Raw genomic sequence first — 23,274 nt, 5'->3', positions numbered from 1 at the left:
AGCATGTTTCAGTGATAAACATGGGCGTATCGCTTTAATCTCTCCCAGATAACTTCAAATGCAGTTGGCCGAATTCGAAGAATAACCAGGTGGTTGTTGGGACTGGCCAGCACCCAAATTTGGCGGCCAAAATTCAAAAAATTGTTGATTTTGTTCACTTACTTAAATGACGGTAATTGAGGTAATTCTCAAAATAGAGATAAATCTGAATGGCTTGCCTTCAGCTTCTGTCCAAGCTTTCTAGTGCCATCAGAACATGACCAAAAAGGAAAACACGTATTTTCAACTGACCGCCTTCAGCCGTTCTTGCCCTATCATGAGACGGGATACTGTACCTTTGGGGTATCCGCACTTTCGTTCGTTGTTGCTAGACAACTTATGGAAACGGTATGCATAAGGTAAGTCGAAAGAAATTAGGTCGCACTGAAACATACCAAGCTAGGTTATGACACCCGGATCCGCAAGGAGGCCTAGTTAAAACTCCTAAAGTGGCGCACGAACATCAGCCTTGTCAGTATGTTTGTCTTTCGAACCCCAACCAGTCAAAGGAGACAAAAATGAGCAGTGATTTAGCTACTGGCAATGTGATTGGTAGACAATCACAGTTTGCCGCTGCCAACAGGTCACTGGTAGCCTGGAACAGCACGTCTCGGAGTTACTCCAGCTACTTGCCTAAGTTAGTCGCCTCAAATTCAGACTGCTTTTACGGGGTCCAGTGACTATTTTGTACTCTCAATCTGACAGCGCTATCCGCTTCATTGAATCTTGCCCAAATTTGTTATTAACCGTGTCCTTCGCTGAATTCACTGTCGGCCCTGACCCTTCTAGGGGTTTGTTACTGCCTCGCAGACAAGTCACTAAAATACGTCTCTTGGTGCGATGGAAGCTCCAAAAACCGCTCGGTGAGCTAGATGATGAGCAAACGCTTTGACGCCTGTGATAATTTCTATGGCAACCTGTTAATGGACGGTCAACACCATGTCCACCCATGTCAACTTCCGCCACTCAGCGATGTGGTGTATTATACCATAACACAGTCGTACCACATGGAAAATGTAAAACTAACTACGCAAGTACTGAGTAGGTCAGGGCGACGTTGAACACTACTTTGAAGTGAACGTCGTATTCCGCCACTTGGAGAACAGCACCAGGATGGGTGACTAACCAGAGGTCTGAAGACAGTATCACATGGTCAACCATTGTGTTCCGGTCCAAGAAAAATGGCAAACGTTGTTCAGTGGCGGAATAAACAGTATTTGTTAAGAATACCCCTGAATGTATGTTTTCGTATAATTCGCGGGGTTATACATTTTCGGGACTGTTACTGCACAGAACTCAGAGACTCAATAGCTACAGACTAGAAAATTTCGCTGCTCTAACCTGTCCCACCACAGCTACTTGGTAGGTGCATGATGCACGTGCACTACACCTAAAATGAGCCAAGCTGAGATCGTATCAATTATTTTCACGACCGCTGCCACAGCAATTGTCTAACCAAACACGAATCCGTAGAGCAAGTGGGGAAAAGCCAACGGTAATGAGCCAAGTCAGATGAACAAAAGGTATTACAATCAGGTGAGAAACGCTTGTAACCGATTGAGAACAAGGTCTTGCAATGGGTTGTGGAAGTTTTAAGATGGGGGCTGCGATTCACACAACAGCGGCTGATAGCCGAGGCGGTGGAAATCACCAAGCATCACAGAGTGAACGGAATCGAGGATGTGGAACTGGAGGGTGTCTTAGATAAGCCGAGTTGACAAGTGACTGTGTGGTTGTCAATTCAGGGAGAATCATTAGCAAAAAGAGGGGGTGAAAATCCCAACCCGATCAAAGTTCACAGATTCCCTCTTAAACAACTGTCGTAGCACTATCTCATCCACACAGACGGACGGAAAGTGCAAACGACGAGCAAGAGAAATCATCACGTGAACTAAACCAGACTTCAGGCTGGACCCAAATCCATGTAGGCTTCCCCATTGACCTGACACACAAAATCCCTCGGTTGAAACCTAACAGAGATTTAGCTTTACTTAGCTGATTAATTCTCCTTCCGCCTTAAATTTTGACCAACCTCGTAACCTACTCACTTGGCCTGACGAAGCTTTCGTGTCAAGAGCGAAGCGTTGCCCAGCAATAAATCTACCGATTGTTACCAAACTTTTCCGAAAAGAGGTATTACATATTCTTTATCATTACTAGTCCTTTTTTCGACTGATCGACGGATTGTCTGTATCCATTCGTACTTCGAATAGGTTCAGTTCTATGCATAGGAAGGTGTCGTCGCAGATTCGCCTAGCCTACTAACTAATGTGCTTACCACCAGGTTGTGGTTCCCGATAGTCTTTCAAGTCACCGACCGCAGTTTCGTGTGCTGATTTTTGGTGTTTACCCAGTGAACTGTTTACAGCAGCTTGAGTGAGATTTTCTTGAGCATCTGGATAAAAACAGATTAGTTCGATAAGGAACAAAGTCTCGAAGTAATAGATGACACTAAATTCCTGCAAACTGTTGAACTGTGCCTAAATTTCCCGAGAGAACCGAACGCCGGACACAGCATGAACACCCAATAAGCGTACGTCAGAGTACAACAGACGAGCATTTGAAGAGACCACTAGAAGACATTTTTTAGTCCATACATCTGATAGCTGAATTTATTAAAACACACAAAGTGAATGAAAAAGAATCAAGAGAAACAATCGACAGACGAATGTAAGTCATGATCTCTTCGTGTTTTAAAATAAAGGATATGTGCTGTTTTCTCGAGGGCATCAGGACAAATTGTGGATACACGGAATTACCACACCCTCCCACAGACGTTTGAATTTACAACCACAATGTAAAATTAAGTAACTGTAGAATCATGAAGTTCAACCGCCTCCACACCGGTTTCCGCTGACTGGTCAGGCGATACACCGTAAGAGAATGAATAGCTTGGATTCAAAACTACGGAACGGGCTTTCCCATTACGCAGAGATGTAGACAGGTTAGAACCGTTCAAGCCGGAAAAGTCAGCGCTGCGAGTTACCTCAGCTCGCTTATTTATGCTGGCAGGATTCTGGCGGATGGCTGTTGTGAGCAATGCGCCCGTCAGCTGTGATGAACCTGCCAGAGTGGTACTCGGAGAACTGTTAACGGGTTCGACTGTTGGAGATGTATTTCTTCCGAAAGAGTACGAGCTCGAGGGTAGTTGGGACCCAGCTGGGATCTTCTTTCGGCTGAAACGCAGAAAATGAACAAGAACTGACGCTGGTAGTACCTTTGTCTAATGTGATGTTCTTCTGAGAATTCGATGATGGACCAAATGAAGAAGTTCATGGAATATGCAGATGACACGTGAAAAAGTTCACATGGTCATCCGAGATTTACCTCAGATTTGAAAATTTCAGTGTGATAGCATCTCATCCACCGGGAAAAACGTGTTTGAATATTTCATGAGAGCGATGGAGGGTGTCTGAAGTATTGATGTTCGTGGTGTACTTCATATCTGATTTTGGCCAGCTAAAGGGCCTGAACACCAAGTAAACGTGAAAGACACTTGAAAATAGGAGAGCACTAATGAACGCCAAACGACCATCATCCGATGTCATTCGGCTTCCTCAGGTTTCGTGGCCAAGGTCAACTTCCCGGGCACATAAGCTCAGCCTATTTTCGCACAGGCTACGAAGTACCAGAACAATGCTCCTCTGCCGAGGGTTCTAGCTGCTGGATAACTGACCAGAAACACTAGGAAACGATTCGCTTCTTGTGACCGTCGAAATCGTGGTAGTACCCCTCCCCGTTTGCCGTAGTGCTATTGTTCCGAATAGCAGGGATTCCATGTCGTACACTTGCAAGTCACTATATGTAAACCTAGTAAGTCGTTCATATTTCATAAATACAGTACGAAAGTAACATAGAATTGAAACTTTAAACAAAATATCTCCATCCTCTGCACTGAGTCCGTCCTCATTACGCTTTATTGGTGACCCAGGCTTCGTTAAGGAAATGGACCCCTTATAGACTATAGGCCACTTATAGGGTACTACAGATGAACGACTTTCTGATTTATCCATAAGGCACGCGTGGCTATGAACTAAGTAATTTCGTCTCCTCCATATAACAGATGTCCTGTAGGAGAAAGTCCACTGCTACAAGGGAAGGCGGTCATGACCCAGCATGCCAATCCAAAAAGAAACACGAATGCTTTCAAGACCTCTTCATTTCCTCATACTTATACTAAAAGACGCTGAAGCGTATGATGGAGAAAGGATATACCTGAGCACGAAGCCAACTAAGGAAACTGTAGAATCAATAAAAAATTGCCACCAGGAAGATGCGGACCGTGTTCGTTCCTATCGTCAACAGAGAGCTATAAATGACAGTTGTCAACAGGCTAGTGAAACCCTAATGTTGTCAGACCAATCGGTATGTCCACAGCAAAATGAAATGGGCTATTGCGATCCAGGGAAGGAGAAAACCACATGAGCATCAGTCCTGAATGTCCAAAGACCCCAAAAAGGGTCTTTGATAAAAAAGTAAACCAGAGAAGGACAATTGAACATAGCTGGATCAGGCAAAATCGATCAGTTAGACGTCACAGTAAATGAGGTAGAGTAATCTGGCACACAGTCGGGACGATGGGCCACAGCAATATGAGCAAAAAGATAAGCGGAATGTCAAGTGTGTGTTTGAGAATGACAGCAGCCAGGTAAATGGGGTTACAAGAACATACATCGAAAATCAAAATTTACTGAAGATGAGCACTTAGCATACAACGGTTTGTTTGTTCACCGAGCATGCGCTAGTTAGCACAAGCTTCAAGATCTGCACGTACTGTGAAACACTGCGGCTTTCACTTTCACAACTGTCACTTCAGGTAGACTAGCTATAGACGATACAGTCAACAGCGGTAAAACGTTGACCCGAAACGGACAGTGAGAGTCAAATTGCGTACGTGTTTGAATTCAAGCCGAACTCAAGACCAGGGCACAAGTCCACGGGTAGGTCGCAGATTCTAATGACCACTTGCTAAGCCGATGCCACCAAACGGAAATAGCTCAAGCCGGTTCGGACCAAGAGTTGTTCAGCTAACATACAGGTGGAAACTGCTTAAATAAACCGTTATACCAGAGAAGCTACGAAGCTTTCTTAGGCAGTTACTTTCCCGAAGGACAACAATGCCTCTGCGGGTCGAATTAGGTACTCGGGCAACTACAACGCTGTGTATCACAATGCAATTAGGTCTGTCGTCTGATACATCAACTTGGCCCCGATTGGTTAGACCATCTCGAACTGGCCGGCTTCGAAGTAAATCAGTCTCTAACCAGGTAAACCTGGTTTCTCCAGTTCTCGGGGCATCGTTCGGACTTTGGTACCTGTTTTAAAGTATATTATTGGCTGCTGTCCCGTGCCTGAACAGTTCTGTCTTGGAAATGGAAACAAACCGCTGCCCCCCTCCCAGAAGAGACTGGTAACATATGCAACTCTTGCATAAGTGTATGCCAAACTTAAGCGCAGAACCGGTGTTCTACCGTTAACACGAGACAAAACGGGACAATTCGCATGTGTACTGACCTATTAACTGGGCCCAACATTGTACCACAACCTAGCTCCAATTCACTTCTCATCCCTGTTCGTGGGGCTTAGTGGCTTACGCCTAATTTCAGGTCAAAGTCAGCGTGCCAACGACGAACACTCACTGTGACCTCTTTCAATATACTGCCTATCCAGAGGGCAGCTGCTGGTGGAAATGATGTTCTCTGAAATACTGAGCAGTGCCATTTGCCTGAGCGACGTGATCTTCAGAGGTCAACATCCCGATAAACTTATTGATCGTATGCAAGTCTTGTTACAAGGAAGTCGAATATATCGTTTCCGACTGTGTCCAGGTACCTCTGATAGTGACAGACGCCATCCTGATCAAGAAAATATATGATCCATTCAAAAATGTCGGCCCATAGGAATTTTCACGGTTTATCAGTTGAGAGAATATAGTATTGCTCTTCTTATATCAAGGTGGCAGGTGACATCCCACGCTGTCCCAGCGTCTGGGGTAAGAGGCGTGTCACAAAGAGACTGAACCTTACCGTGTATGACGCTTTGTGTATCTCCGCGATCCACTGAGCTATATTGGAGTGCGTGCGTGCGATACTCACAGAATCTCTCATAGCTAGTTGATCAATGGTTAGAGGGTTGGAACATATGTGGCGACTTTAGGCACTCCTCGTTGAACACCACTGCCTTGCGGTCCGGTTTTTGACTGAGGACCCTAATTGTCCTCCTGTCCAGGTCTGGGCTCCCTAGCAGTAGGCCGGCCCACATACAATCAATATCATAATGTACGGCAGCGAAGCATCAGTGTTAAACACCGGTGTTATGCTGTCGATGACGATGATGAAGCTGAGAATAAAAATATCAGGAAGCACCTTACCGGTGATCGAAATGCAAAGAGATTGACGGATGCTGGAAGCCGGTCACTCAGTACTCGTGCATCGTACAACTGCCATACGAGCAAGCTCTGTCTTAGTTCAGGATGGAGTACCGCTAATTCTGAATCCGAGGGTCTGCCGAATCTTACATATCGATTGGGGTTAAATTCGTACTCCACTTCAAAACTCACCGATATAAGGTCACCGGATTACATAGGGCGATACAAAAAATGGAAGCCGCAATAGGGGATAAGGTTACCGTAACATTTCAGCAGAATTCAAATGAAAAATAATCACATAGAAAGAAATCACCTTAACAGATAGAGCCGCATTGCTAGCAAGACTAGACTTCCGACCGTACGATTAGACCCACTGCAAAATTGACGCCCATCCATGGAGGTCATCTATTTATGAAAAACCTAAATTATCGACAGCGATCGCAGTCCTCACTGGCCCAATAATGATTATAAACTGCGCTGACATCAAAAGCAGTTACTACTATCTTAGCAGTGCATCAGTTTGATGCTATGGAGTACAGTAGGGTACCTTATTTCGGATGGTGGTAGAACCGTCGTTTAACAAACGGAACACTTTTTTTAATGTGTGGTCGACCGCCATACGGACCGGCAGAGTGGGTGGTTGCCATTTCATGGGCTTCACTTAATGCACTAATACAACACAAATCCAATGGGTCAATCACGATAAATGCCTCTTGATGAAGACATCACTCTAGCTGAAATTTGCCGTATATAAACCTCGATCCTGCTTCAACCAATTCACAATATCTGTTCCATTTAGTCAATTCATACAACTTGTGACATCAGAAAACATCAACGGATCTCACAGGAAGCGTACATTGGGACACAGTGTGGGCTGTCGTGTTGTGCGGCTGCAAGAGTTGGCCAGTTCGGGCGATGATCCATCTTCAGGTCTTTGACCACCGACATCTCAGAACTACAGCTGAAATCTGCTTAAAAAATGAATTCAGAATGAAGCGATCAGGAATCGGATCTTTGTTGAAGCAGGTGGTACTTCAGTCAAAAGATGCATCCAGCGCTGCAAGCTAAGGTGGCACTGCCATTTAATAGGCATGCTAAAACGAGTCCCGTTTTCCGTGCCTAATAAAGAGTGTCGGAGACCTAGAGATGGACAGAATTTGACACGGCAGAATGGAATGAAGGATGCTACGAAAAGTTTCGGTTCTGTTGTTGCTTTCGCCTTCCAGGATAGGTTTCACATTACAGATACATGTTCCACGACCTATGATCGTCTAGTTTAACGAGTTCCAGGTGAGACGTCACATAAACTCATCAACTCGACCGCTCAACCACAGAGGCTTGTATCTCACAAAAATGAGTAGTCCAATCCCTGGATGAAACTAGTGCAGGAACATTATTCATTCGTTACCCATTCAAGTGCGCAACCTGCTAGATAGTGAACAATCCTCCGGAAGCCTACAAATGAGGAGACAACCAAATGCCCTAGCTCGGATGAATGAGAGAGAACAGACTGCAACAGAGTAACATTCACATAACTAGAAAACGTCCTACGGAACAGGGAAGTACATTCCCAAAAACAGAGCCTAAATCGATGAAACTGCTGAGTACTCTGCTTTGCCCTGGAGAAATAGACACCCTTTCGATACCTAACTGCCACATCACCAGAAGGAAGCACGAGGGCTGGGATACTGCCAGGTTGCCCAAGCCTAGACAGAAGTCGAGAGACCTGAAGATCTGAGAGATAGTGATTGTGATGCGAGTGTACAGCTGACACTACAACCAAGCCAGCACCATCCGATATGTTTCCGTTTAACACTTGAAAGACGAACGAAAAAACACCGAACACAATAAACAACCCGCTGAACAAGGTAAAAACAAGGGTGCCACCGAAACTGCAATTGTTACAGGAACTACCTTGTGGTGGACATCGTCGGCTGTTGCTGAGACGCCAAAGCAGACACCAAATCGACTCCGACTTCAAAGCCAGTGCTGGGAAAATTACAGTGATTAGAAAGAAGTGGGAGGGATATTGGCAGAAAGTGTGGACAGGATCAAAACGAGGACAAGGAGGGAGAGATGAATCTGTGTAAACCGGGGAGGGGTGAAAATATGCTGGTCCCTAACAAGAGAATTTTGAAAGCGTACCATTAGTAGCTCGGAAAACAGGATACGACCTGAGTCATAAGAGCACCAGTGCTTAGTAACAGGCCTGTAGTGCTCTTACAAGAAGGTTTTTATGTTCGGTTCACTCCGCAGATCCAAATTGCACCTGAGATTGCACGTACCTAATAGTAAGCAACAGCTAGCCTATGCCGACACAACATTTGGAAAGGTGATCTGGATCGCGGTGGATTCGAAAGACCAAGTCCAACTGCCTTCCACTGCCGTCCGAAGCCTAGGAGGAACATGCTTCAAAGACCAGTTAGTGCATGGAAGAAATGCTCCGTGATGTTCACCCACTACATCCAATGTTGAACCATGAAATCCTTAGACCGAATCTTCCTTACGCGAAAAGAAACATGACACTGACTTCGAAATGGATAACATCAATTCCAGAAGAATCTTCAATAAAGCAAGACACCAAACAAGAGCTCACACGAATTCATGTATTAGTCAGCTAGACCAGGTGTATGTAGCAAGCGACAACAGAGCAATGAGTCCGAATAGCCGTTACGCGCACGACTGCACGATCGTAAACTAACTTAATTCGCAACGGCAAGAGAAAACTGAGGCCGAATCGCCAGGTCGGTTAACTTCTCCACCCCAAAATATGTCAAGGCCTTTTCGGTAACTAAGATGTCAGTTATGAGGACAAGGTTGACACAGCCACACATTATTTTCCTCCAGATTTCATTTCTCTCCGTACACTTAGTCTGTTGAGTAACCTCACGCACACCGCTCTCGAAATTTGGTTTTACAGTTCCATTTATATCCGTTATCACAGCCCTAGATCAACACCGGCTTAAACAACCAAATGATCCTATCTGGATCGGAATCATTCCAGTGTAGCGCCTGTCAAGCAGACATAAGAATGCCGTTTGTAAGAAACAGAAAAATTCAGGTACAGAATCAAAAATAGTAAGCGTGTAGGTTGGAATATATGCAGGGAAAATATAGTGGCTTTGATTTACAAAGGAAGTGTAGAACGAATTCGAGAACGCCCGACTACTATGAACTGTGTATGCTAGTCGATTCATCGGACCTGAACTAGATCAAACAACAGTAAAATGGAGCTTTTGATGAGAACAACGAAGATGGACAACATGACGATAACAGTTGATCAAGCAGTGAAAGCTAGCTCACCGTGGGCTGCTCACCTGTATTTTTTAGCATAATCCAGTTGAAGTTTAGTGAACAGACTTGATTTGAGCAACTCGTTTAAACGATTCAGGTGCGGCGTCGCCCGAGAAGCAGAGTTGACAGCGCTATGGATAGACAGAAACACAAAGACTACTCTAACGAATCAAATAGACGATATACCAGTTCCGGATAGAATGCTAACGAGGCTCAACACATCTAGTACTCCCCCAGTATACAACCTGCCAATATGCATGTTGTATAATTGCTGTTTTTTAAAACGTCTCATCGTTCATTGTTAAATCACTTTTCTTCGTTTCAGCACGCAGTGACAAGGTTTTGGATGAATAAAGCCAAGCTTCGGGGCCCTCAGACTTTTCCATTCCTATTCTCATTGTCGCCGCACCCAGTGCCTCATCGAACAATGGATCGATTCTTCTTGGACACCGATATCAATACTCAAAACTCTGCATATATCTGGGAGCACCGGTTTTGTACTTTCACGAATTTCCTATAGTTCATTGCCTCTCATTAACCAGCTAAATTGAAAACATTGTCCAATTACGTTGCTCCTAGTGTCTACCGCTTCATGAAAAAACTATAAGAACTACGAATCAGCTACTACGACCTTGAGAGAAATTTATGTACAACCGAAAAATGACATTTTCGCCCAGCGTCTATTGAATGTCTGAAAGCTAGACGGAAATCAGACTTTTGATCAATTTGTGCAAAAGCTTCACATTTTGTTCTCAGATTGCCGCTTTACGGCTGTCAACGCGGAACAACATAGCGATAAAGCACCACGAGACGGATTTATTAGTCGATTTTACTAGAATACTATACGCCACAGTCTGTTGGAGCACAACTCGCTGGATTTTAAGACTGTCTACGATTATGCGAAATCCATCGAAATGGCGCAAAAACAGACTCAGTCGTTTTTGCCGAACAACAAACTCCCCTGTACTACTTTATCGAACAACCCACTAAGCTCTCCACGTTTTCAAGCATCATCGCATGAACAGATGACTGCTGCTAATGAGGTCTTCATGTTTCTTCTGTGGCTATGCTCGTCACCCGCTACACGTCTCGCCAAAGACGAAAACTATAAAAACTGTGGAAAGAAAGAATATTGTCAGAAAGTAAGCAGATCTACTACGGGTCCGAGGAACACCGCACTGCTGCGGCTCCCGAGAGTCTCAAAGAAGCAGTCGCCATTTGGAGCTCCTGTTGATACTGGGCTCTTCTACTTACACAGGTAGTTCGTAGTCCATCGTGCCAAATGCTCTGTACTACCGTCGTCAACGGCAATCACTCTGGCGTACAACCAACACAAAAGCCTTGTTTTAAACACCGCAACATGAACAAAACATGTAACCCTGTGTCGAATGTTAACTATTACGTGATCTCTGTGCGGATAATCTACTATTGAAAGAAAAAAAGCCATTGCGGCGGAGGTAGTCATTAGGAAACACCAACTGAACAGTTACAGACTATTGGACAGGGAAGCAGAATTCTCATATGCATCTTGTTTATAAAAACTGAATGCCCGCCTTGAATGCGTCTCCTTGAACTTTCTTGGATGCTCATTGACTATCACTCAATTGTAAACAAACGCTACAAAGCGATTCCACAAATCAATTGTAAACGCTACAAAGCGATTCCACAAATTCTGTAACAAATATCACGTTTCAATAGACGCTAGGCTGATTTACGAGAATGCCACATACATGCCACATGCCTTATCAGTAGTGTCCATCGTTACAAACCTTACCCATTTAAAGGTCGTTCGCATGCAATCGACTTTCATTTGCTTCCGCAAAGTCGGCTCCAGCAGCTGGTCCATTCGGCTGCTTTTCGGGTGTATCATGCCACTCACGAAACTGAGCCCCATTTACCCTGTTCGACCCCCGACCGTCTTGAATTGTGCAGACGTTTCCCCAGCAGTCGGTAACGACAAACGGACCCTGTCATCGACTGCCCAGCTTCCGCGACCCCAGTCCACTCCTTCCAGGATTCCGATAATCCTTCCACTTGACCTTCGCGCCTATGGGGAATGGCCGAGACTTTCAACTTGCCGCTTTCTCTCTAGTCCTGTTCTGAACGGCGGTCAAGTTTCCTCGAGCTTTTCTTCCTTCCTCCAGCTCCTCTGGGGGCAAGAGGTTTGCCGGCCACAACCCGATTTCCTGATCAATCGGAAGGCGCAGATGTCGGCCGTACATTAGCATAAACGGGCACTTGCCTGTGGTTGGCTGTATGGAAGCACGATGAGCTGGCAACACCATTGGCAGGTTCACTTCCCAGTCACCTCCTCCGGCTGTCTGCCACTCCTTGCTCGTTCGGTTATCAAGTCCCGTTAGATCATTTGTTTGCGGGTGGTATGGTGCCATCACTAGCCGTCTAATTCCCAGCTTCTGCAGGCAATTCCTAAGCTATTCGCTCTCACAGCCAGGCTCCTGATCGGTCGGGATCATTTTTGGCACCCCATCGTTGGCTACGACGTGAGGCAATACCAATACACTGATCGTCATCGCCCGATGATTTGGCACGGCTGCCGCCGAAGTAAGTCGTACTTCTTGGTGCACCCAATGTGTGGCATCTCGTGGCGTCCGACGGTAAGGTTCCGTCTCAAGACGCGAGGTATCACGGGCAGCACAGCACCCGAATCGGTGGCGTTTCAGGAAATTATGCCAGCTTTATTCAGACTCAGCCGGTAAAAATGACTCAGAAACGTTTCCAATTCCTTGTTTTCCTCTTTGTTCTCAATACTCCTTCCATCCAACAGAGCGGCTGCAGCCTTTCATAACACGGGATCCTGCCGTTGGAGTTGCACCTGTTGGTTGCCATCCCGTCAACGTTTACCTTCAACCACTTTCACAGTTCGGTTACTACGTCATCAATGTTTACCTTAAACTACTCACGTAATTTGTTTAACACATGCAAACTCACTGTTTCACTCCTGTTTTGGTTATGTCATGAACATTCGCCCCACGACTAACCGAGATTACTGGAATCTTACCCTAAGACAAACAATGCAAGCACATCCTCACTCACAACGTATACGTATACGTATATATATATATATATATATATATACGGAACAAAGACAGCAGGGTGCCGACGCTCGTCACTGCACACAGCGCCTTGACCAGAGTCGATTCTAACCTACGCGCGACTCACTGTGCGGGAAAGTCTGGGCTGGATAGCGTTCGGATTAAACGACAAGAACCAGACCAGATTTAAACACGCTCAGTGAAGACCCACATTCAACACAACAGCGTCCTACAAACCTCGACATCATCTACCACAACTTATCAACCGAAGAACTCAATAAGTCTCTTTCCTTTTTGTGTTATTCAATTGTACTAAAGCGTCTCTAGTACAATTGTTAGTGTAATTAACCTTCTGGCATTACCTCGAGTAAAAAGGTAATAGCACCGACACCAACCTTCCGGGATCCAGTTTGACGACGAGGCTATTGGCCGCAACCATGATCCTAGAGACCTCATCTTCCGGCTTTGGTTTTGGCAGCCAATCAGCCAAGTGATTCTCCTTCCCTGGCAAGTGCTGGATCGTGAATTCGTATTCTTGCAACCGGAGTGCCCAGCGTGCGAGCTTTCCGTGAGGATCTCTGGTGGTCCTCATCCAATCCATGCGTTTGTGATCGGTTTCGACATGAAATCTTTGTCCAAGCAGATATGACCTACACTTATCCAGGGCTCAGATGACCGCTAAACATTCCTTCTCAATGGTCAACACCTCTGTTCAGCGTTAGTCAGGACGCGACTGGCATATTCGATAACTCCATTCCTGTGCTTTAGGACTGCGCCGACACAGCGATCACTAGTGTCCGTTGCAACGGTGAACATATCTCCGACCCTGGGAAGTTTGAGGGTCAGTCGCTGATCCAGCATCCACGCTTTGACACGCTCGGAAGCCTCCTGTGTTCCTCTGGTTCATTCGAATTTCCGATTTCATCCGAGCAAGTCGTACAGTGGGGCAGCAATTGTATTGAAATCCTTGACAAACCGGCTGTAGTATGCTGCTCCTCCAAGAAACTGCCGTAGAGACCGCTTTGAATTGGAAACAGCACAATCCTCGATCTTTGCCAATTTTTTGACAGTGGGATAACCTCTCCGCGACCCACTTTATGCCCCAGCAGTGTCACCGAATTCCAAGCTGTCTTGGCTTCAATTATCCGCAGGCCAGCCTCCCGGATACGCTTCAATACGGTCTTCAAGTGAACTGCGTGCTCTGATTCCGAGTTACTGTACACAACGATATCGTCCCCGTACACGGAAACATTCTGAAGTCCCTTCATTAGACGAAGCAGTAGGCGCCGGAGTGTGAATGGTGCCCCAGACAAACCAAACGGCATCCGTCTCAATTGATATTGGGTGTCTCCAACCGTGAACGTCGTTTTCTCCGGTTCTCCTCCTTGATAGATAGTTGCCAGTATCCGGAACGTAAGTCAAACATGGTAAGATATCGGGAATGCTGGAGGAAATCGAAAATCTCCGCAACCGAAGCGACGGCTACCACCCGATTTACGGTCAGTTCATTCAAGCGCCGGAAATCCACACAAAACCTGTATTTTCCATTCACCTTCCTTACAAGCACAACCGGAGAGCTGTACGCATCGTTAGTTTCCTCGATTATGCCATTTTTCAACATCTCTTGAATTTGTTTATGGGCCTCCTCCCGTAGATGGACTGGTAGCGTGTGGTGGGGCGGAAGGTCGAAGGCATTCGGATGACAGTGGAATCTTGTGTTCAATCCACGGGCAGGAGCCAAACGGATCTTTATTGTCCGTGAACAGTTCGGAATGTTCCGCGACCACAGATTGACGGCACCTCACAAGACAGAAGCTTTTGGACACGCAGCTCGCTCACGGCAGTGCTGGGATAACACTCAAGCTTGACAGTGTCGTACCTTATCACCAGTTTCCCCTGCTTTAGGTCAACCACGGAATCTGCGCTCTTGAGAAAAACCGCCCCCAATATTGTCTGTTCTATGTCTAGGCTGATCAGGAACGCGTGGTGCACGGACTTGTCGCCTAGGCGTATTGAGTGCAGTCAGTCTCCAGTCGATACCCACCCACTGCTCTTACGGCCAGCGCGCATGGTCTGCATTCAGTTTGGTTCCCTCCCCGCCTCAGCGACACCCTTGCTCCTGTATCAATCAAGCACAGCTCCATCTTCCCGTGTATCTCGATAACAAAACCTACACAGCTTTCGAAGCTTGCAACAATCTTCATGAGTTTTATCGAATATTTTCAAAGGGTAATGGATGTCATAATACGCGCGGAAGAACCTAGCGGGACATGTGGCTATGTGCATAATGTCATCATTTGTGGAATCAAGAACACGATCGAAATCTCCAGCGAATTCTCACCATAGGACAAAAGTGTGGCCTTAAATTAAATCAAGATGAAAACGTCCACCTCTAAACTCAGACTCCTCAGCCATGAAATTACTAAAGGTATCATCAAACCACACCCTGAACGTCTCAGGGTCTTGCAAGAACTGCCCGCCCCGAAGGACATGAAGTCTCGATAATGTGTAGTTGGTTTGTTCGTGTACTATTTTCCTTGAATGTATCACTTCTCTGATAAACTTACCCAATCAATCACAATACAACCTTTCCGGGCCGTGAGTCCGTTACGAAAGCGTTCGAAAGTCTCAAAAAAAGAGTTCATTGATGCAGCCGTGATCACTATCGATCCGAGAATGACTCAGGTAGTCGAAGCTGTGTCTGGTGTTGTGATTTTCGGTACACTCAATCAAGATAGCAGACCGGTCACATTCTTCTCACGCACACTGTCTGTCCGTGAAAAACATCATTCTGCTATTGAGACAGAAGGGTGCGCGATTGTTGAAGGAGCGCGCAAATGGAACCATTACCTACTCGCGACCCATTTCAAGAGTGTAACCGGTCAGCGTTCAGGTAGTCAACACAACAAAAAGGAAAAATGACAAAATCCAACAATGGCGGATGGAGTTACGGCCTTTTTCTTAGACCTAACTAGCAGACCAGACGTCGAAAACAAATCCCCTGACACGCTCTCCCGGAGTGTCTGTGCGAATACTTCATCTCAGCTGGATCTAGAACGCGTATACACAACCCTGGGTCATCCTGAGGCAATATGCACGATGTCCCATTCTCCTTAGAGGACATCCGACTTGTCATTGAGCAATGTCATGTGTGTGCGGAATTAAAACTACATTACTTCAAGCCATCTCGTGGTACACTCATTGAAGCCACACAAACGTTTGAACGTGCAAGCATCGATTTCAGAGGACCACTACTTCCAACGACTCAACTGACAGTTGTAGACGAATGTTCCCGTTTCCCATCCACCTTTGTCCAAATATAAGTTCCTCTACAGTGACATCATGTGTCGCTATTTGTTGCACTATCCTGCCTAGCTTCATGCATTCGGATCGCGCTTCATTGTTCGTTTCGGATGAGATTAATATATTTATTCATGGAAAAGGCGTTTCCACCAGTCGGACCACTCCATATAACTCTAAGGGGAATGGTCAGGTGGAACGATCAAACGGAACTTTGTGGGAAGCTGTTACGCTTTCTTTACGATCAAAAGGTCTTCAAATCAGTCATTGGGAAACCCTCTTATAAGACGCGCTCCACTCGATTCGTTCTTTGTTGTGCGCCGCCACAATGCAACTCCACACGAACGGATGTTTCATCATAATCAGTCGGTACATCACTGACGCAGTGGTTGCTTTCGCCGGGATCAGTTCTGATGCGGCGGAATACACTATCTCCGAAGTATAATCCTATAGTCGAAAAGGTTGAGCTCCTACAGTGTAGCCCTGAGTACACATATCTCCGACACCCCAACGACATGGAGGAAACTGTCTCCCTGCGTCATCTGGCGCCTTCCGAAAATTTCGAATGCACCCCGGCATCCGAACAGCAGAATTCGCAGCCAAATACTGATCCACTTATTAAGCTGGAACTATCTGGCTCCTCTTCTTCGGAATGTGAAATGTTAAATTCTTCTGAACACCCGTTGAGTGTACACCAACAGCGGACACGACCGTAATTCCTGCACAACACAGGTCTGATAATATTCAACTATAAAACGAACTTCTGTGAGCATTTATCTTTGCGGAAGGTGGACGTTGTATATTGACCCTGTTTTTCAAAACTTTCCATCATTCATTGCTAAATCACTTTTTCTCGTCTAAACTCGCAGTGTCAAATCCTTAAATGAATAGGGCTTAGCTCAGTCTTTCCGTTCTTATTCTGACTGTCGCCGCACTCCATTTCTCGTCGGACACAACAATGCGATTCCACAAAACTGGGGAAAACGATGTTAGCGAACAGAACTACTATACCACGGCATATGTCCCCCCCCCCAATAAGCAAAGAGCCTCCAAGAACGGGGCATTAATCCCTAATATGAAACGTCTTTTGATCGCTATTCGAAACATTCACACCTTTTCATCCCAATTACGTGAAAGCAAAACTGCAGGGAAACAAAACGCCGAAACGAAAATCCGCTAGTGATGAGGGTACATATTAAATGCACATGCTTATTACGGCTGTTTCGCTGCTGAATTTAGATTCAGTCAGGTTTAAATGGACTATGGAGGTCTACCCGGTTTAACAACTAGGACTAGCAAAGGGATTGTTCAGCTCCCAAAACGGTTAGCTGAGAGGGTAGTTATAGTGTGATATGGTCTTTTGGTCTCAAAATAACAACGCAATATTGTTAGTGTGTATGGTAATGGTCCATGTACATGCCATCAGAAGACAGACGTTACTGCCCCAAAGGTGTTGTAACTTGTTGAAGCCACTTAAAACGAAGTCACGGGTTGCTGCAAGACTGACCTTGAAGTTCTGAAGATCGAAAATTGTTTATGATGGAGTCCCGTTATTGTCTGAAGGACAACGGTATATACAGAGGCCATGAGTGTCACAGACAGATTACGCAAACCAACTTTAGTGACACAAGTTGAACGCGCAAGCGGAAGAGAGTAACGGGGTGAACAGATTAGTGACTACACACGAACCTTGTTCCAGATACGGATAAATATCAGCGCCAAATGAATCCAAAGTCAGCGGAGCCTGACACTAACCAACTCAACGTGTACTGGGTCCGGACCTTGCGGCCTTGCTCAAACCACGATGTTGAGGATAGAAGCAACGATAAACAAACTAGGCTTGATAGTATCAAGTATCACAAACTAATAGTGTTGCGCTCCATGCTCCAACAGCACTAGCGATTCAAAGGGCTCAAAAAATGTACTCCAAGAATACGAAGATGTTCACGATCCATTGATCACTTCCTATCACTCAACCGATCACTAGGCTCAAACAAATCGAGAAGCAATGTGATTAGGTGTTTGCACGGAGGCAGTCTTTACTCAACATGAGGGCAAACATACTGAGTTAAACTTTCTCACCTGATTGAGTAATCCACGTCGAAACAACACCCCTGTAGTTCAGAATTAACCTGCACAATTTTAGACTTTGGAGAAATAAGGATGAGTATAACCAGAAGGACTCACTCGTTCATTTGAGAGGGAGGGGGTCACCTTTCGTATGTGTTCCTGAATTCGAAAATACGCCAAAGATGGTTCGTTGGCTAGAGTGACATAAAACTGAGTAATATCTTCGCACACTAAAGGATGGGTGAAGGGTCAGAAACCTCTACCTATTTGACAAAGATCGGAGCCGGAGGCCGTGGTATGCACAAGGGCTATTGGTTTATCGGTATCTTCTGATATGAAGTGAATGTATGTAGAAATTATATAAGAAACACACTATCTCGGCTTAGAGAGAAATTCAAATGCTTTCCGAGCATAAAATCTTGATTTATTCCACCTGAGAAAGGATATGGAAATACGACGAAATCGACGCCGGAGAGGGGTTCAAAAAGCCTCGTTAATAATCCTCTGGAATACAAAGTTCAACACAGAAAAATTGTTGAATTAGCGTACGCTGCATTAGACGCAAATTTTGAGCAGGTCTGAACGCACAACCCCTGACGTTCCCCAGAGGAAGTAATCCGTTTCACTGGGTACAATATAGCTGTTGGCCTTGCCGAATGGGATGTGGATTTATTGACTCACATGCAAGTGGTCATCTACACCTACCTCAAAACGGAAGGCGACTTCGCAGGAAATCTTAAGCAGGATCAATATCGTCCACGGATGTAAAAACGTAAATAATCATCACTGACAGAAACACTAGAAGAATGTTGCACTGCCGTGCAAACACGTCAACATGTTTCGGTGAAGGCTCACGGAAAAAAGAAAATGGGGCAGGGAGGGGCATAGGATCAGCTTACAACAAATTCCGAGAAGCCTACACTTCCAAGACTCAATAAGACAATATGGATCCCTCCAGATTGACAGCGTGAATGCTACCGACATCGGTTAGCTGCCACTTAGTGTGAACATGCCTGGAGTCCCTTAAGGGGCTTGTTAGTGCAAAACAAGATGATCCGTTCAGTGGAAATGTCGTCAGCGTATTTCCAGTCAGCCAAGTTTTATTGAGTTCGTTTTTTCAGCTCACAAACTATGCATCACAGTGCAGTGGTTCCATATACCCTTGCTTCGTTCACAGAGGATAAGGAGAGTAAGTGAATGGCAGTCAAGCGTTAGAGGCAGTGGTCCAATCTGTTTACTGACAAATGGGTCTGTTTGTCCAGTATGGCAGAAAGTGAAAGCTATGCAATGAAGGCAAGAGCACTGACGCAAGACCGCCACTGGCTGCGTGATACAGTCATATCTGTCAGGGTCACTAACCACTGATCTCACACATCCTGTGGTCTCCATCCATTAAGGCGGCAGTTAAATGGCAGCGGATACAGTCATAACCTGTCAGGTCACTAACCACTGATCTCACACATCCTGTGGTCTCCATCCATTAAGGCGGCAGTTACCAACGCGACTGAGTTGACGAGGGATGGCTTTATAGTTTCGTTGCCAAGTCATGAACTGACCAACTTTCGGTAGTTTCGTCTGGTCCCAGGCTGAGACAAGGGCTCTACAAGGCACACGAATTTCCTGGCATAGGAAGTGTAACTTGTGATTTTTGAAGGAAAGTAAACTTTCCCGAAAACAATCCAGTAATACTGTCCTGATGTTCCAACCAGACCTACGCAACGCTTCGGAGACACCGATAGTCAAACACAGAGTCCCCGAAGATCTTCCGCACGAAGCGGTCACGTCTCTGATCCGTAAAGTAAGGCAGATCACACCGTACACTCTACCCTTGACAATCAATGAATCAACATCGGTGCCTAAATGTCAAAAGTTGGCAAACGCTGACTTAGTCTTCCCGATTCCGGAAGTGATTTCGTCTTTTGCTAGACCATCAAGACCTCTGCGGCTGCCTAGATAAACGAACCTATTTACCACATCGACCGGTTCACTCGCATGAGGTTTGGGTTCTCTCATCCGACCTCGGAATAGCATTTTACACTCAAAAGGTGCGGAGTGTATACCAAGCCGTGCCACGGAATTATTTATTTAGTGCGAAGTAATTTACATTTCTGAAGAGTCTGGTCCAAGAAGAGGAATACCAACAGCGTGCAAAATGTCCAATAATGAAATCGCCGGGAGTAGTTCGATACTCGAGGTGGTGGAGGCAGATAAATGAGTCGAAGAGTGACAGATACCCTTGCCAAACACCAGTGGGTGTGATAAAACGACAGAAGAATCTGCCATGAACACATACGCATCCCTGGGAGAGGCCATACAGTTCCTTCATAAGAAATAAGAACTTAGAAAGGACACCATCGTGAGATACTGCCACAGCTTTCGACGATCAGCAGTCTAAAGCAGATCAGATAACGAGAAATCTTATCATTGTTGGTCGTCGGAAGGAGTAGTGCAGTGCCAGTTTTGTTGCAAAGTGAATATATGATTAATGCAACCGCAACCAGGGCGAAGCCCAGCTTGATTCTCGCGATGATAGACCAACCTCTGCAGGATAATACCAGAGGGCGCCCTGAAAGCCACGGTCACAAGACTGATACCACGATGGTTTTGGCACGAACTCCTGCACCCTTTCTGAATGTGGGAATCACCGTCGAGGCGAACCATTTTGTCAATATTCTTTCCTCATTCCAGCTATTCGGAGTGAGCTCGTCAGGATAACCACGAGGGACTAGCCATCTTCTGCAAAGAGTCTAGAATACAAGCCGTGTGGTCCAGGTACATTCATGCGGTGAAGCGATGAAAGTGCACGCTGGATTCCCGTTTTTGATAGCTGATTTGGGTTCGTTTGGTTCTTTCAGGGGGTGTGTTGGTACAGCCAAGCAGAACTGTTCCTCAAATTGTTCAACTCACCGCTTGACTTGAGGTCCCGTCTTCTCCGAAGGTAGTTTCATTAGCAGAAATTTTACTCGGATCAGCTGTCCGTCTACCTGGAACGAGGTTTAATCGCTTCCTGTTACAAAAGCTTTCTCAGTTTCTCAGGCATTCGCGATCCGCTAGTACTCTATCAGTCCTCATGCCCTTCATCATTCGGCCAGTTAGGGAGCCACGCGCGCCATCAAAGTCATTTGTTTTCCTGGATTCAGTCAGGACTGTTGATCGTAACAAGATCAAGTGTTTATTGGGAATGCGAGAGCGACCACGGGCAGACGAGCGTGGTTTCCTGCATCTTCCTCCAATTGTCGTAAATGATAAATAAATGTTCAGCCGTAACACCCTTCTGGTACCCAGCTGCCACGCCACCCGAAGGAAGCAAGAGAGCGGAGGTACTGCCAGGTTGCCCAAGCAGAAACAGGAGCCATCAAAATACAAAGTTTGGGCTCGAACCACCTACCTTCCCAGTCAGTAAGTTAGCACATCAACCACTCCCGACCTAAAGCTGCCACGTTGACGTGGTGGTCCGCCTTCAGTGCTACAATGATCCCGCGGGCTACACTGGCTGGAAGTCGTTCCACAACACGCGATCACGCGACTTGCGGCGTCATCCCCATTCTGATTGGTTGATACCTAGATGGCGGGAACATTCAAAAGTGGCAACATTCCGGATTTGCGGTTCATGATTGACCCTCTCAAACGAAGCATATTTAAAGAGTGTTATCCTATATTTTGTTCCTAAAGTTAGCCATATCCCCAAAGGAGGATGATATTTGGGATTATCGGCGGTAACAAAAATTAATTAGTCAGAACAACCCAGATTCAGCGGCTGGCGCTGGTGTATTGGCTGTTTGCAATCAGCATCGTTCACATATTATGAAACAGTTATTCGTTTGAATTAAAAGAATAGCCTACGTGTAACGGTACATGTTCCTCTCAATGAATCCATTGAAGGCCATATATCCTTGGAATTGTGTTCGGTAGCTAAGGCACCCTATATATTCATTGACTGCCCTAGGTGAGATACCCAGTGTGTTCATGGACAGCCCTAACTTTGGTTTATAATGACAGAAACATCGGTGCGTCGTTTGGAGCTAACGGATCAACGATAGCGTCTGTGGCTGAGCTAGAGCTGCAGCTCTGGCACCACCGGTGGCAAGGGTAACATGCCACCTCTATTCACTACCTTTGGGCACCGATGCCCACCGGTGGTGCCACCGGCGGCGTGTTTACTGAGTGGTCACCTATTTTCAATTTCTGATCGTTCACCCCCTAACGAAAAGTATCGTTGTGGCATGAAGAGGGGTTTACCAATTATCTGAACACACAGAATAGTGTAAGCAGTTGTTGACGTTTTTAGTGAGCCTATCATCTGATTAATCATGAATCTTACCCTCAGATAGTCGACTAAAGGCATTATGGACGCATTCATCAGTCGGGTAACGAAAACAGCCACTTGCCGCAACCGCTTGTTGTACTTTCCTATATAGCGTTGTTCTTGAAGAGCCTTTACGAGCAACACGAACAAATTTCGGGCGCATTGACGGTTACTTGAAGTGAAAATGACTCTGAAGAAAAAAACGAGTTAAATGATTGAAGCGCGTAAACCAAGGAAAGATGGACTGTCAGTGCAAGCGAGAAAATCGCATGGAATAATTTTAATAATTTATTGCAGGATACCTCTGCTTCTCCGCGTGAAATACCTGCCATAAGACGTTTGTAAAATAAAAAATCTTAACATCACAATGTATCCGCGAACAGAGTCGGCGACTTGCGGTCTGGACCGGGCAACTGGTGTGTGAAGGCCAAAGTTAGGGTAGTATATAAACTGTTGCCGAGCTACAAATGGTCATTCCTCGCTTGCTCCGTTTGCGGTCCGGGTACCCGCGCCATTTGGGACGCCGCCAGCACGGTTTCAACGACGCTACGGCCCATTTTTCCTGAGCCGAGTACCTTATCAACTGGATTGTTGTCAAGTAAGATGGTTCAATATTTTGTACGCCCACAGAATGTATCCTCTGGCGAGCAGAATGACCTGCGTACGTTTGAGTGTTGTTTGTGTTTGGATTGTTGCGATTTTTTAAGTCATCCATGGAAATCCGGGACTATGTCCGGAAAAAATATTGAATAGACTTGACCGGTAATGATGTGCGGGTCCTGCACGACAAACTGCGCCGCTTGAACTATCCTGTATATGATCTGCAGGGTATCCGAGATGCGCTG

General features: G+C 45.7%; 1 protein-coding gene across 1 annotated transcript; it reads right to left on the bottom strand.

Annotated features, from left to right (window-relative positions):
• Nucleotides 1–2,611: 2,611 nt before the first annotated feature.
• T265_07078 (hypothetical protein) lies at nt 2,612–18,536 on the bottom strand (the record flags this gene model as incomplete). Its single annotated transcript, XM_009172516.1, has 8 exons — nt 2,612–3,215; nt 8,321–8,395; nt 9,724–9,831; nt 13,149–13,331; nt 18,136–18,200; nt 18,241–18,353; nt 18,387–18,452; nt 18,497–18,536. The coding sequence occupies 8 exons, from the start codon at nt 18,534–18,536 to the stop codon at nt 2,843–2,845; spliced, it is 1,023 nt and encodes a 340-aa protein (XP_009170780.1).
• Between the last annotated feature and the right edge of the window lie 4,738 nt (nt 18,537–23,274).

The sequence above is a fragment of the Opisthorchis viverrini genome, assembly GCF_000715545.1.
Source record: "Opisthorchis viverrini unplaced genomic scaffold opera_v5_156, whole genome shotgun sequence".
In the NCBI taxonomy this organism is placed as follows: Eukaryota; Metazoa; Platyhelminthes; class Trematoda; order Opisthorchiida; family Opisthorchiidae; genus Opisthorchis; species Opisthorchis viverrini.
This window is presented reverse-complemented; position numbering and strand designations above follow the sequence as displayed.